The following is a 17449-nucleotide window of genomic DNA, read 5'->3' as shown; positions in this document are numbered from 1 at the left end:
AGTTTTTTTGGTAGCATTTTGGTGAACTGGCAAGCACCAGCCTCAGGCAGCGTCAGGTTAGCGCCAGTACCGCTAACACCCACGCACGCACCATACACCTCCCTTAGTGGTATAGTATAGTACTTCCCCCATTCACATCCCCAACTAAATGCAGTTGACTGTATGAGAGGCATTTTCTTTATGTCCTCCCGAGTACCCCTACCCAATGAACCCCCCCAAAAAGATGTTGTGTCTGCAGCAAGCGCGGATATAGGCGTGACACCCACCAGTATTGTCCCTCCTGTCCTGACAATCCTGGTCTTTGCATTGGTGAATGTTTTGAACGCTACCATTCACTAGTTGAGTATTAGCGTAGGGTACAGCATTCCACAGACTAGGCGCACTTTCACAGGGTCTCACAAGATGCCATCGCATTTTGAGAGACCCAAACCTGGAACCGGTTACAGTTATAAAAGTAAGTTACAAAAACAAGTGTAAAAATAAAATATATATATAAAATAAAAAAAAATAGTTGTCATTTTATTGTTCTCTCTCTCTCTATTCTCTCTCTATTGTTCTGCTCTTTTTTTACTGTATTCTATTCTGCGATGTTTTATTGTTATTATGTTTTATCATGTTTGCTTTTCAGGTATGCAATTTTTTTATACTTTACCGTTTACTGTGTTTTATTGTTAACCATTTTTTTGTCTTCAGGTACGCCATTCACGACTTTGAGTGGTTATACCAGAATGATGCCTGCAGGTTTAGGTATCATCTTGGTATCATTCTTTTCAGCCAGCAGTCGGCTTTCATATAAAAGCAATCCTAGTGGCTAATTAGCCTCTAGACTGCTTTTACAAGCAGTGGGAGGGAATGCCCCCCCACCGTCTTCCGTGTTTTTCTCTGGCTCTCCTGTCTCAACAGGGAACCTGAGAATGCAGCTGGTGATTCAGCCAGCTGACCATAGAGCTGATCAGAGACCAGAGTGGCTCCAAACATCTCTATGGCCTAAGAAACTGGAAGCTACGAGCATTTCATGACTTAGATTTCACCGGATGTAAACACCCCTGTCCCCCCCTGCTCTCACGCTAAGGTGAACGCAAGCGTCGGTCTGGCATCAAATGTAAACAGCAATTGCACCATGCATGTGAGGTATCACCGCGAAGGTCAGATCGAGGGCAGTAATTTTAGCAGTAGAACTCCTCTGTAAATCTAAAGTGGTAACCTGTAAAGGCTTTTAAAGGCTTTTAAAAATGTATTTATTTTGTTGCCACTGCACGTTTGTGTGCAATTTTAAAGCATGTCATGTTTGGTATCCATGTACTCGGCCTAAGATCATCTTTTTTATTTTATCAAACATTTGGGCAATATAGTGTGTTTTAGTGCATTAAAATTTTAAAAAGTGTGTTTTTTTCCCAAAAAATAAATTTGAAAAATCCGTGCGCAAATACTGTATGAAAAAAAAATGAAACACCCACCATTTTAATCTGTAGGGCATTTGCTTTAAAAAAATATATAATGTTTGGGGGTTCAAAGTAATTTTCTTGCAAAAAAAAATAATGTTTTCATGTAAACAAAAAGTGTCAGAAAGGGCTTTGTCTTCATGTGGTTAGAAGAGTGGGTGATGTGTGACATAAGCTTCTAAATGTTGTGCATAAAATGCCAGGACAGTTCAAACCCCCCCCCAAATGACCTCATTTTGGAAATTAGACACCCCAAGCTATTTGCTGAGAGGCATGTCGAGTCCATGGAATATTTTATATTGTGACACAAGTTGCGGGAAAGAGACAAATTTTTTTTTTTTGCACAAAGTTGTCACAAAATGATATATTTCTCAAACATGCCATGGGAATATGTGAAATTACACCCCAAAATACATTCTGTTGCTTCTCCTGAGTACGGGGATACCACATGTGTGAGACTTTTTGGGAGCCTAGCCACGTACGGGACCCCGAAAACCAAGTACCTCCTTCAGGCTTTCTAAGGGCATAAATTTTTGATTTCACTCTTCACTGCCTATCACAGTTTCGGAGGCCATGGAATGCCCAGGTGGCAGAAAACCCCCCAAATGGCCCTATTTTGGAAAGTAGACACCCCAAGCTATTTGCTGAAAGGTATAGTGAGTATTTTGCAGACCTCACTTTTTGTCACAAAGTTTTGAAAATTGAAAAAAGAAAAAAAAAATGTTTTTTCTTGTCTTTCTTCATTTTCAAAAACAAATGAGAGCTGCAAAATACTCACCATGCCTTTCAGCAAATAGTAGACATGTGCAGGATGAAAAAATTTGTTTAGTTTAGTTTCGTTTCGATTCGTTATTTAACTTAATTCGTTTAGTTAAATTCGTTGCATTCATTACATTCGTTTTCGGAATTCGTTTCGTTTCGTATTCGAATTCGAAAAAATTCGACCGCATTCGAAAAAATTAGACCGTATTCGAAAAAAACTATCAAATTCGAAAAAAATTCTAACACATTCGAAAAAAACTGTCAAATTCGAAAAAATTCTACCACATTCGAAAAAACTATCAAATTCGAAAAAATTCTACCACATTCGAAAAAAACTATCAAATTCGAAAAAATTCTACCACATTCGAAAAAAACTGTCAAATTCGAAAAAATTCTACCACATTCGAAAAAAACTGTCAAATTCGAAAAAATTCTACCACATTCGAAAAAAACTATCAAATTCAAAAAAAAATTACTACATTTGAAAAAAATATTAAATTCGAAAAAATTCTACCACATTCGAAAAAAACTGTCAAATTCGAAAAATTTCTACCACATTCGAAAAAACTATAAAATTCGAAAAAAACAATAACTGAATTTGAAAAAGTAAACTATATATAACCATTTTGCGAAATTTGAAATTCGTATAGAATGAAATCGAATTCCAATAGAAAAGATTAGGATAGAATAGAAAGTATAAAAGAATAGCATAGAAAAACAATAGATCAGAATAGAAAAAAATATAATATATTGTATTCTAAGCTTTTCTATTTGAATTCGAATTCATTCTGTACCAAATTCCAATTTTGGAAGATGGTTAAATATATATATTATATTTTTTTTCTATTCTGTTCCATTGTTTTTCTATGCTATTCTTTTCTATTCTATTCTAAACTTTTCTATTCAAATTTGAATTAATTCTATGCGAAATTCGAATTTCGGAAGATGGCTTCTAAAATTAGAATTTAGTATAGAATGAATTCGAATTTGAATAGAAAAGATTAGAATAGAAATAGAATAGACTAGAAAAACAATAGAACAGAAGAGAATAAAATATAATATATATTTTTTTTCTATTCTGTTTCATTGTTTTTCTATGCTATTCTTTTTTATTCTATTCTAAACATTTCTATTCGAATTTGAATTCATTCTATACGAAATTCGAATTTCGGAAGATGGCTTCTGAAATTCGAATTTCGTATAGAATGAATTTGAATTTGAATAGAAAAGAATAGACTAGAAAAACAATAGAACAGAACAGAATAAAATATAATATATATATTATATCTTATTCTATTCTGTTCTATTGTTTTTCTAGTCTATTCTTTCTACTCTATTTTAATCTTTTCTATTCAAGTTAATTTTATACAAAATTCGAATTTTGGAAGATGGTTTTATATATATATATATATATATATATATATATATATATATATATATATATATATATATATATATGAAATATTTTTTCTATTCTGTTCTATTGTTTTTCTATTATATTCTGATCTTTTCTATTTGAATTCAAATTCATTCTATACAAAATTCGAATTTCAGAAAATAGTTATATAGAAATAGAATGAAATCAAATTCTAATAGAAAAGAATAGAATAGAAAAACAATAGAACAGAATAGAAAGAAATATTTTATATATATATAAAAATAAATAAAACCATCTTCCGAAATTGGAATTTGGTACAGAATGAATTCGAATAGAAAAGATTAGAATAGAATATTTTATATTTTTTTCTATTCTGTTCTATTGTTTTTCTATGCTATTCTTTTATATTATTTTCTTTTCTATTCTAATCTTTTCTATTTGAATTCATTCTGTACCAAATTCCAATTTCGGAAGATGTGTGTGTATATATATATATATATATATATATATATATATATTTTTTTTTCTGTTCTATTGTTTTTCTGTTCTAGTCTTTTCTATTAGAATTCGATTTCATTCTATTTCATTCTGTTTCTGTATAACCATTTTCGGAAATTCAAATTTCGTATAGAATGATTTCGCATTCAAATAGAAAAGATTAGAATAAAATAGAAAAGAATAGAAAAGAATAGAAAAACAATAGACCAGCATAGAAAAAAAATTAAAAAAAAAAAAATATATATAAATATATATACCGTATTTATCAGGGGAAAATCATGGGTGCGTGTTATACGCCGATCCCTTGCGATCCTGAGCTGACAGATCTTCAAAATCGCCGACCGCGATTTGAAAATGGCGCCTGAAATACACAGAGCCGGTCCTCGGCTCTTCTCGGCCACTTTCGGCTTCACTCGAGTGCCGCCCGAACCTAGCCGAGTGTACTCGGCTACGTTCGGATAGCTCCGCTCACAGTCACGCCCATCCCGGGCGGGACTACGAGTGGAGCCGAAAGTGAACGAGAGCCGCCGAGAAGAGCCGAGGACCGGCTCTGTGTATTTTGGCGCCGGCGGCACCATTTTCAAATCGCGGTCGGCGATTTTGAAGCTCAGGATCGCAGGGGATCACAGGATTTTCAAACTGCGAGCTGCAAGGCTGCACTGGGGCAAGGCTGCACTGGGGCAAGGCTGCACTGGGATAAGGCTGCAATGGACACTGGGAAGGCTGCACTGACAAGGCTGCACTGACAAGGCTGCACTGACAAGGCTGCAATGATGGGCATTTAAATGTAAGTTTTTTTCCCTTAAACTTCCCTCCTAAAAGTTTTTTTTTCCTTAAAATTCCCTCCTAAACTTGGGGTGCGTGTTATACGCCAGTGCGTGTTATACGCCGATAAATACGGTAATTTTTTTGTATTATTCTCTTCTATTGTTTTTTTATTCTTTTCTTTTCTATTATTTTATATTCTATAATAGTCTTTTCAATTCAAATTCATTCTATACGAAATTCGAATTTCGGAACATGGCTTCTGAAGTTTGAATTTCTTATAGAATGAATTCGAATTAGAACAGAAAATAATAGAAAATAATAGACTAGAAAAACAATAGAACAGAATAGAAGAAAATATAATATATATATATATTATATATTATATTTTCTTCTATTCTGTTCTATTGTTTTTCTAGTCTATTCTTTTCTATTATTTTCTATTCTATTCTAATCTTTTATATTCAAATTTGATTTCGGTCTATATGAAATTCGAATTTTGGAAGATGTTTTATATATATATATATATATATATATATATATATATATATATATATATATATATATATATATATATAAAATTTTCTATTCTGTTTCATTGTTTTTCTATGCTATTCTTTTCTATTCTATGCTAAACTTTTCTATTCGAATTTGAATTCATTCTATACGAAATTCGAATTTCGGAAGATGGCTTCTGAAAGTGGAATTTCGTATAGAATGAATTCGAATTTGAATAGAAAAGATTAGAATAGAAAATAATAGACTAGACAAACAATAGAACAGAATAAAATATAATATATATAATTTTTTGTATTCTGTTCTATTGTTTTTCTAGTCTTTTCTCTTCTACTCTGTTCTAATCTTTTCTATTCAAATTCGAATTCATTTTATAAGAAATTCAAATTTCGGAAGATGGTTTTATATATATATATATATATATATATATAACATCTTCCAAAATTCGAATTTCATATAGACCGAAATCAAATTTGAATGTAAAAGATTAGAATAGAATAGAAAATAATAGAAAAGAATAGACTAGAAAAACAATAGAACAGAATAGAAGAAAATATAATATATATATTATATTTTCTTCTATTCTGTTCTATTGTTTTTATAGTCTATACTTTTCTATTATTTTCTGTTCTAATCTTTTCTATTCAAATTCGAATTCATTCTATACGAAATTCAAACTTCAGAAGCCATGTTTCGAAATTCGAATTTCGTATAGAATGAATTTGAATTGAAAATACTATTATAGAATATAAAATAATAGAAAAGAAAAGCATAAAAAAACATATATATATATATATATATATATATATATATATATATATATATATATATATATATATATATATATATATACATATTCTATTGCTTTATTATTTTATATTCTACCTTATTGTTTTTTTTAGAAAAACGTTTTCTATTTTTTTTTAATTTGATTATGTTTTTGAATTCGATTCGAATATGTTTTCGAATATGTTTTCGAATTCGATTCGAATATGTTTTCGAATTCGATTCGAATATGTTTTTGAATTCGATTCGAATTCGTTCGTTTTTTTTCGGATTTGTTTAAATTCTTTACTTTTGTCATTCGGAAATTCGGATGCATCCGAATTTCCGAATAATGAAAAATTCGTCCGAATTTCGATTCGGAACGAAACGAAATGCACATGCCTAGCAAATAGCTTAGGGTGTCTACTTTCCAAAATGGGGTCATTTGGGGGGGTTGTGCCACCTGGGCATTCCATGGCCTCCGAAACTGTGATAGGCAGTGAAGAGTGAAATCAAAAATTACACCCTTAGAAATCCTGAAGGCGGTGATTGGTTTTCAGGGCCCCGTACGCGGTTGGCTCCCAAAAAGCCCCACACATGTGGTATCCCCATACTCAGGAGAAGCAGCTAAATGTATTTTGGGGTGCAATTCCACATATGCCCATGGCCTGTGTGAGCAATATATCATTTAGTGACAACTTTGTGCAAAAAAAAAACAATTGTCACTTTCCCGCAACTTGTGTCAAAATATAAAATATTCCATGGACTCAACATGCCTCTCAGCAAATAGCTTGGGGTGTCTACTTTCCAAAATGGGGTCATTTGGGCTGGTTTTGTGCCATCTGGGCATTTTATGGCCTTCAAAACTGTGATAGGTAGTGAGGAGTGAAATCAAAAATTTACGCCCTTAGAAATCCTGAAGGAGGTGATTGGATTTTGGGGCGCCGTACGCAGCTAGGCTCCCAAAAAGTCCCACACATGTGGTATCCCCGTACTCAGGAGAAGCAGCTGAATGTATTTTGGGGTGCAATTCCACATATGCCCATGGCCTGTGTGAGAAATATATCATTTAGTGACAACTTTTTGTAATTTTTTTTTTTCATTATTCAATCATTTGGGACAAAAAAAAAATAATATTCAATGGGCTCAATATGCCTCTCAGCAATTTCCTTGGGGTGTCTACTTTCCAAAATGGGGTCATTTGGGGAGTTTTGTATTGCCCTGCCATTTTAGCACCTCAAGAAATGACATAGTCATACACAGTCATAAACAGTCATAAACTAAAAGCTGTGTAAATTCCAGAAAATGTACCCTAGCTTGTAGACGCTATAACATTTGCGCAAACCAATAAATATACGCTTATTGACATTTTTTTTACCAAAGACATGTGGCTGAATACATTTTGGCCTAAATGTATGACTAAAATTGAGTTTATTGGATTTTTTTATAACAAAAAGTAGAAAATATCATTTTTTTTTTCAAAATTTTTGGTCTTTTTTCATTTATAGCGCAAAAAATAAAAACTGCAGAGGTGATCAAATACCATCAAAAGTAAGCTCTATTTGTGGGAAGAAAAGGATGCAAATGTTGTTTGGGTACAGCATTGCATGACCGCGCAATTAGCAGTTAAAGCAACGCAGTGCCAAATTGTAAAAAGTGCTCTGGTCAGGAAGGGGGTAAATCCTTCCGGGGCTGAAGTGGTTAATCATCCCTGGGTTTTTTATTTTTTGCTAAAAATGCTAGTAGCTCCTCCTCTTCTCGACTGCCCCATCAGAGAAGCGCCCCCCTTCAGGACACCCGTGCGGGCATGCTCCCAAGTCCTGCTTTTGCGTCTATTGACACAGAAAGCAGGACTCGGCCCGCCCCCAGTGCCCACCTCATTGGATTTGATTGACAGCAGTGGGAGCCAATGGCTGCGCTGCTATCAATCTATCCAATCAGGACACGAGACACCGGCTAGAGCTGGTGTGCTTGTCCCCAGAGAGAAAAAGGCAGGGTTCAGCTAAATAAAATGGGGGGGTCTGGGGGGCTGCAGCATGACAGGAGGTTTTTCACCTGAATGCATAGAATGCATTCAAACCACGACGGTTTACAACCCCTTTAAATCACTAATGGGCACAGAAGGGTCTCACTGATGGGCACAGACTGGCATCACTGATGGGCACTGTTGGAGCTGCACTAATAAGCAGTGCTGTGATGATCAGTACAAGTCTCCCCTGTGATAAGATGCCGCTGATTGGCTCTCCTCTCCTCACACTCGCTCGGTGTGAGGCGAGGAGAGACGATTACCGCCACTTCCGTGTTTACCATTGACCGGCTCTGATTGGACACAGCCAATCACATGGGTAAAGAGCCATGTCGTTATCGGCTGTTTACCAAGATCGGGGCTTTGCCGTGTCCCAGGGTCCCTATTAGGGTTGCCACTTTTTCTACAAGCCAAACCCGAACACTTAAGCGACGCACAGCACACAAGTTTTTTTTTTAGCATACACTATAGGATGGTAGCAGACCTGGGAAACATTTGGGTGCACCAAAGATAATGGTAATGTTGCGTGAATAGTGCCCCCTCACCCTCCTAATCAGGCCCTGTTCTGAGCCATATTCCTGTCTGAATATTGTGTCCCTGTTTTAGGCGGACTGAAACCTGGACACATGATGCAAAATCTGAACTCAGTGAATCCCGGACAGGTGGCAACACTGGGGTCCCTATGAATAGGAATGTTTGTCTCAACCGAACATTCATGATAAAAATGCAGCAGACACCTCCCAGTATTGGCTGATCAAAGCAATAATATCTGAACACATTTTCTTACCTTCCTTGGGAGAAGTCTCAACCTGGTGGTATTTTACAGCTGTGAGATCAATATCTGATCCAGTCCCCAAAAATTGGAAATTTATCAACTCATGTCTATGGGTAGTAGATATTGTTTTCCCAACAATGGTTACTTACCAGTGAGTTTTGTTACTTAGGTACTTTTTTTCTACTTGATTTCATCTACAGATGGACAGATTCACTGGAAACGTGATACTCCTCCTCCCAAGCAAGATTCATACTGGTACCGAGCTCCATCTGCTGAGGTGGAGATGACTTCCTATATGCTCCTGACTGTACTTTCTGGGCGTGAGCCGGACATGGGGAAATCTGCCAAGATTGTCAACTGGATAAGCAAACAGCAGAACCCCTATGGAGGCTTCTCATCTACACAGGTGACCTTAAAAGGGCATGAAGAAATAATAAACTGTAGTGAACTTTTGTCTTTATTGAGCCGTTGAAACTAAAATAAATAATAAGGCATACAATGGTAAAAGCAAACTGAAACAAATCTGGAGATGCTGCCCATGATAATAAGATTCCTTATTTCATTTTAAAAGACAAAACCCAGTCACCTGCTTTGGGCAGCACCCTCATTTTATGCCCTAATCCCCTTTGTTGGCTTTTTGATGCACCAGATTTAAATTTTTTTAGCTTTAGTCTACAGCTGGATAAAATCTATTGTCAGCCTCTGGATACACGTACAATTTCAAGTTTGCAGGTGCCTAAGAGAATGCAACTTACAGAAGCATAATTTCAAAATGAGTTAACCACTTCAGCCCCGGAAGAATTTACCCCCTTCCTGACCAGAGCACTTTTTGCGATTCGGCACTGCATCGCTTTAACTGACAATTGCGCGGTCGCGCGGCATTGTACCCAAACAAAATTGATGATAGCGACAATTTTGAAAAAAAAACACAATATGTTGTACTTTTTGCTATAATAAATATCCCCATTTTTCTTTTAGAAAAAAGCTATTTTTTCCCAGTTTAGGCCGATATGTATTCTTCTACATATTTTTGGTTAAAAAAATCACAATAAGCATATATTGATTGGTTTGCACAAAAGCTATAGCGTCTACAAAATAGGGGATAGATTTATAGCATTTTTATTATTATTTATTTTTTTTTACTAGTAATGGCTGCGGTCTGTGATTTTTATCATGACTCTGACATTATGGCGGACACATCGGACAATTTTGACACATTGGCATTAATACAGCGATCAGTACTATAAAAATGCATTGATTACTGTAAAAATGTCACCTTCGGTGAAGGGGTTAACAATAAGGGGGCGGTGAAGGGGTTAACTGTGTTCCCTGTAAGGTGATTCTAACTGAAGGGGGAGGGGACTGACTAGAGGAAGTAACTGATCATGGTTCCTAGTTAATAGGAACACACAATCTGTCACTCCTATCAGAACAGAACAGGGAAGTGTGTGTTTACATACAGTCATCCCTGTTCTGTGTCTCCTGCTCACGATCGCTCGTGGCCGGTGGTCATCGCTACAGTCGGCCACTAGCATTGGCACCCCTCATTGTGCAGCGGACGCACGCGCCTGCTATCCCGATACCGCGAGCCAACGTATAGCTATGACGGCTCACGCAGGGGAGCCAACCTGGTCGGGAAGCGGTTAAAGTGACTTTGGCATATTCCCTTGTTACCTGCTCTCATGTTCATCTTCAGGACTTCTCCAGAGCCTCTCCCATCCTCTGAAATTCCCTGCCCTGACATATCCGATCAGCCCCTAACCTGTCCACCTTTAGGAGATCCCTGAAAACTCACTTATTCAGGAAAGCCTATCCCACACCCACCTAACAACCCCATCAAATCATTCCCTCGCATCTATTACCTTCTGTACCACAACCCCTCCCTTTAGAATGTAAGCTCTATGGGCAGGGCCCTCCTATTCCTTCTGCATACCTCCCAACATTTTGAGATGGGAATGAGGGACATCTACTAACAGACGTATGTAGGCATAGGACATGCCCCCTGCCACACCCCTTAAAGGAGAATTAACCCCAAAAAAAGGTTAATTAAATCCAGAAGTGCTTTTTTTACCACTACTATTCCTTTATTTTGGCTTTTAAAATGTACAAATGCAACAGTTTAGAAATTGGATGAAAGGTTTAGCACTGAGAAACACTTTTTGAAAGTTATAAAGTGCATTTTATATAAAACTATATAGATCAGACCAAAATGAGGGACAAATGAGGAGGAAAGAGGGACAGAGAGACATTGCTCCAAATAAGGGATTGTCCCTCGAAATCAGGGAATGTTGGGAGCTATGCTTCTGTATTGAACTGTACTGTAATTGTGCTGTCCCCCCTCTACATTGTAAAGCGCTGTGTAAACTGTTGGCGCTATATAAATCCTGAATAATAATAAGCCCCTAACAAGATATACATTGCCAATACCTGCAGCAGCTCTTTTTCACTTCTGCTACAGCCATATGCCAAATATTTAATCTGGCAAAACCCCAGCTCTTGTGTCTTCCAAAGCTCTCCACCTTGTCTTCCATGTATGCTAATTGCAGAAAATCTTCATTGATGGGATATGACGTGACGTCTTTTACTTGCTTTTATACATCTTACACATCTACTTATTGTGTATATCAAAAGTTTTTCTTTTTGAATACAGTTGGGAAGGCTTAAAACCCATGTTAGTGTTTTTTACTGATATCCAGAGCTCTGTCAGGGAGATTTATCCATGCTTCCTATCCTGACAACCTCTTACCGGACAGGAAGTGAGGGGAACCCTGCGACTGAAACAGAGGAAAAAAATGGTAGCTGAGTAAGGGAAGGTCAGAACTCTTGATGAATATTTCTTTCTTGCTTACCAGCTCACACTAGACATGTGCACAGCCAAATTATTATTATTTTTTTTTCGTTTTATTTGTTTGTTTGTTTTTTTGTTGTTTTTTTTTTGGATCATTAGTAATGATCAGAATTCGTTATTTCAAAAAAAATTTGTAAATTAAGAAAAATTTTAATTCGGTACGTTGCATTCATATAGATGCAGTATTCGTTATTTTGAAAATTTGTAAATTCTGATAAATTTGTATTTGTTACATTCACTAACAGGCAGACAAATTTTAAAGGAAATTCCAATACTTATAATTTATTTGTTTATAACTATTATTATAGTTATTATTAATATTATTATTATTATTAATAATTAATAATAGTTTTTTTATTATTATTATTATTATTATTATTTAATAATTAATAGTTTTTATTATTATCATTATTATTATTATTATTATTATTATTATTATTATTATTATTATTAATACTATCACAATAGTTAATAAACCTAATAATTTAATTACAATAGAAATTATCCAAATGTTTTTTGTTCTTTTGGATTTTCAAATTATCCACTGTGCTTCTCCATCCTCCTACAGAAAATTCCCCCAAATTGTGCACACCGACACCAGTTGTAATGCCTGCTCACCTCAAAGATGAGTTCAATGAACTCAAATAATGATCTCTCTTTCGTTCTGCAACAACCTCTCTCCTCCACGCCCAGACAACTGTTCAGCATCAGATCTCTCAACTCTGCAACCTCAAGGATGACTCCAATGGATATCGATAATGATCTCTCCTGTGTAAAAACCTGCAACAATCTCCTTCCTCCACTCCCAGGATTTCCCTCAGCAACACATCTCTCAACTCACATTTAATCACAAATACAGACTACATAGTGCTCTCTGTATACATATTTATTAAATAGCCCCAATAAAGGAACACTTACAAGAGTAATTCTTAAAATTTTATACATAAAATCTCTATTACGTCCGCTCGCTCACCACTTTCATCCACTCACGGTGGCTGCGTGACATCATGGGCTCGGCTCCTCCCTCCAAAAATTTGTTAAATGGTTTTCCGATAATTCGGATGTTTCCGAATTAACGAATATGGCGAATTTTGACAAAAAAAAAATTCAGAAACAAAGCGAATTGTACATGTCTTGCTCACACAGACCTCCTATTACGGAAAGTCAGTGACACATGTGGCTCTATACCTAGCTTGGGCCTTTGATATCATCAGAGGGATCTCTGGTAAGATCCGACTGGGCATTCAAAAAGTGGTACCATGAACCCAAAACACAGAAGACTCCAAATAGTGTAAAATCCTTAAAAACCTTTATTTCTAAAGCTTATAGATTGCACTTACATTAGTAGAAGTAAAATTTTCCTTTTAATTTGCTAGTCAGCAATTCAGCAACAACTCATTGTCTAGGGCGACGTCATTGTATGACGAAAGGCGTAGGACGGAGCAACGTGTTGACATCATCCGAATTGCAGGCTGGCAAATTTGTGTCACTAACCTTCCATAATAGGAGGTCTGTGTGAGCTGGTAAGCGAGCACTTTTATTTGAGTTGGTGTTTCAAGAGGTCACACATTCCAGATGACGGTTGGAGATGGGGATTAAAAAGTTTTCCACACTTCTACATGTTCTTGGACTTATGTCACTGATGGTCTATTCATTAAAGAGCGCAACTGTGTAAATGTTTACTATGTTTGGGACTGTTTATATCTCACAGAAGGGTTGCTGCTTTGATAGTTTGATACTTGTTAATATTATTTTTTCTTAATATGTATTTCTGTTTATGTTCTAGTTGCAGATCCTCTTCCACTTTCAGTCTAGTAAAACCATCGTGTCACGCTATCCAGAAGCAGTAAACACATCTTTAAATCTCTTTTAAAAATGTTAAATCTCTTTGTTTTATAGGACACGGTCGTGGCTCTTCAGGCTTTGGCCAAATATGCAAGCATGACGTACAGTGATAAGGGTGATACAAGTGTCGCAGTCACTTCTAAGATGGGATTTCTGGAGAACTTCCATGTGGACAATAAAAATCGACTCCTCCTCCAGAGGGCAACCCTACCAGCCATCCCCGGAGAATACTCAGTGAAGGCTACAGGGAGTGGTTGTGTCTTTGTACAGGTTAGCATTTATGGTGCGTTTTTTTCTAACATTTCACATAAAAATTTAGTAGGAATTATGTAGCGCACCCACTTAAGGGCCCCAGATGAACTGGGATCCCCCACCCTGCACAGTCAAGCACACTGAGTTTCCACAGGCACTCCAGGGTCAGAGAACAGTCTATGAATTTGTGTTTTTTTTTATTTTTTATTTGAGGGTTAATAACTTGGATAGGAATGGGAGATTATGAGATGCCCACTTGACTTCAACAACGAACTTCAGGGACAACTCTTCCTATATACAGTCTCAATATACAGCTCCTCTTTTTCCTCCAGCACTCACTCGCTTGCAGAACCCAGCTGGATCACTGTGAAGATCTGACAGTCACTCCATCAGATTCAAGGCAATGGCCCATTAAGAGCAGGAGCCCGAGGTCCCTTGGTTGTGTAGCAGGAAAAAGTGTCCAGCTTGCATTACTGTCCCTGTGGCTACTAATCCCCACACCGCCTCTTCAGGCACTGCCACCTGGCTGCAGCTGCCCCTTTCACTAGCCATCCAGGCTAACTTCTCCCACAGCAGTCTTCCGGATTGACACTGATCAGAAAATCCGGCTGACTCCCAGGAGATCTCCCAGTAGCGCTGACCTGCTCCTGCTGGCCTATCTCCTTGTTCCGTGCCTCCAGGAAGGGCTTGCTCTGTGTGTTATGGCAGGATGCTTCCAGCTAGGGATGGGCGAGCATAAGTTTGGGCCAACTTTGGTTGTTCGGATGTTCTGCAAACACCAAACAATATGCGGTGTTCGGGGCAAATTCCAAAGCCGCCGGAACACTGTTAAAGTCTATGTGACACTAACATGAAAAATCAAAAGTGCTCATTTTAAAGGCTTATATGCAAGTTATTGTCATAAGAAGTGTTTGGGGATCTGAGTCCTGCCACAGGGGACATGTATCAATGCAAACATTTTTTTTTTAAATGGCCATTTTTTTCGGGAGCAGTGATTTTTTTAATGCTTAAAGTGAAACAATAAAAATGAAATATTCCTTTGAATATCGTGCCTGGGGGGGGGGGTGTCTATAGTATGCCTGTAAAGTGGCGCATTTTTCCCATGTTTATAACAGTCCGAGAGCAAAATGACATTTCTAAAGGAAAAAATGTCATTTAAAACTGATCGTGGCTGTAATGAATTGTCGGGTCTCAGCAATACGGATAAAACTCATTGAAAAAAATGGCATGGGGTCCCCCCAGTCCATTACCAGGCCCTTTGGGTCTAGTATGATTATTAAAGGGAACCCCAAACCAAAATTAAAAAAAAATTGCGTGGGGGTCCCCCTAAAATTTAACGAAACCGTATCAATCGGATGCCCTGGGCGGCACAATTTATTGAAGGAAGGGGGCACAGGTGAAGTGCAGTGTGCTGCTGAGACCTGGCTGGATACCTACTCAGTGACTGTACACACCGGCCATTCTACAATACTGCAGAGCCAGTCAGAGCTGCAAGAATGTGCCGAGTGCGCTCCTGCGTCCGGCACAGGCCTAGGACCAGCCTTTCACTTCCCTATCAGGCGGAGTAATCTCCACCCGACAGGAGCTTCCTAATCTCGGTGTGATGTTACTGAGAAGCCGGCCAGGAGGCGGGAGCAAAGAGAAACATAGAATGCTGCCGGAGCCGCGAGTGCGAGGAGGAAGAATCAAGCAGTGTATCTCACAAGTAAGGCCTGTGCGGAGAAGATTAGTTAGTTAACTTCTTTAACTCCTTGGATGGGAGACTGAGGATTGGTTAATAAATTACCAATGGTATTTCTGTATTATGCAGCATGAGGGGCTTCATGTATTGTCACTGGCCACTGAAGCATTAGTGACCAGTGCCAGTTAATTACTGTATTTATTGGCGTATAATACTCACTTTTTCACCATGAAAATTGGATGCAAATAGTGTGTGCGTGTTATACGCCAATACTTCAGTTTTAGCTGCCTCGGAGGGGACGGGGGCAGGACGAGCACCATCAGATTACATACAGTGAGAATCTCCTGTTTACTTGGCGGCCTCTGTAATAGGAACTCCCGTTTCCTGGGCCTCCATTGGACCACTGTTCTGTCTATCATAGGAGATTCTCACTGTATGTAATCTGTCGGCGCACGTCCCGCCCCCCTCCCTGTCCCCTCTGGGCTGCAGATGGGCATCGATCGTCATAAACCATGTAAAAGTACTAAAATTGCATTAAAAACGCTGCGCTATCAAAGGTATAAGCAAAAAGCCTGTGAACTGGTAAAAATATATCCTCTACACCATGGTAATGATAATGTATAAAATATATATGCTTAAGTGCACTGTGCAAAATTCAAATTGATCCAATTTACAGGTGCTCCACACTCCATGCGATTCAGTATGCTGTGAAAGTGATGCGATAATCAGACGCTCTGTTCTCACTCAGGTGCTCCCCCCCCATGTAATGAAGGCTCACCTTAAGGTGTGTGACCTTGCTGTTAAGCTTGCTCAATACACGCTTTGGAACCACTACAGGGTTCAACAGTGCGTCCGGAATCCTGGATCAATCGCCAATGTGCCTCGGTAAATCAATGAAAAAAGGATCTCATAGTGTAGTATGCTTATGCAATTTATTGAACCAAAAAATAAACAGGTCCCACACAGGGTACTCACAATATCCAGACGCTTCAGTGCGCCATTCTACATCAAGCAAAAAACGAATGGTTGAACTTTCTATTCGACCGATTCGAAATGTATAGATTTGAACGCTTTGAATCGAATAAAAAAAATGGTAAATTTGAAGAAAATTCGAAAAATTCCAAATATGAATCCTAAATACAAATTGAATGAATCAACCGAATTTAACAAACTAAATAACTAGATTAACGAATCGAATCAAAACAAAACACATTTTTTTGTCATGAACATGTCTAATAAACTAATTTAATGATGTATTCACTGCATTTATTTGTTATGTACAGAATAAAAACTGCCTTTGATATTCTCTCAAATATTTTAATAAATAAGGCTGCTTTTATTTTTTATGACTATTAAAAGGTTCTCTGTTTGCTTTACAGGCTGTTTTAAGATACAATGTCCCTCCACCTAAAGCAGAAGCTGTATTTTCACTTACTGTGGAGATCAGTTCAAAAATGGAATGTGACGGGGAACCAGTGAGGACTTTTGAAATTGGAATACGTGTTGCGTAAGTCTTCTATAACTTGTCAACTACCCTGATATGTCCTCCAATTCATGCAAGTGGTATGACAAATCACAGTTTACTTTTAAAGTAGATCTTAAAGTTCAACTTTTTTTAATTTTTACATAGAGTAAGGGAGGGTTATAACCCCTGTTAGTTTTTTTTTTTTTGCTATCTGTGTCCCATTGGGGAGATTTCCATTCACTTCCTGTTCCATAACAGGAATGAAACATAGAAAGTTTGACACTACCTGAAATTATAACAGTAGTAAAACCCAAACCACATCCCACAATGAAGAAAAAAATTGGGAGGGATGCCCCAAGGATTGTATGGGTAAGGGTTTAGTTGAGAGTCTCAACTAAACCCTTACCCATACAATCCCTGGGGCATCCCTT

At 37.4% G+C, this 17449-nt stretch overlaps 1 protein-coding gene across 1 annotated transcript in view; it reads left to right on the top strand.

Moving 5' to 3' along the window:
• The window catches only part of LOC141106652 (alpha-2-macroglobulin-like), a 242068-nt gene that overhangs the window by 174281 nt on the left and 50338 nt on the right, over positions 1–17449 (top strand). The window contains exons 30-32 of the mRNA XM_073597595.1: positions 9128–9333; positions 13675–13890; positions 16933–17060. Of these exons, the coding sequence (XP_073453696.1) occupies positions 9128–9333; positions 13675–13890; positions 16933–17060 (550 nt within the window). The remainder of the gene's footprint in view (positions 1–9127; positions 9334–13674; positions 13891–16932; positions 17061–17449) is intronic.

Source organism: Aquarana catesbeiana, linkage group LG08 (genome assembly GCF_042186555.1).
Source record: "Aquarana catesbeiana isolate 2022-GZ linkage group LG08, ASM4218655v1, whole genome shotgun sequence".
NCBI classification, from domain to species: domain Eukaryota; kingdom Metazoa; phylum Chordata; class Amphibia; order Anura; family Ranidae; genus Aquarana; species Aquarana catesbeiana.
This window is presented reverse-complemented; position numbering and strand designations above follow the sequence as displayed.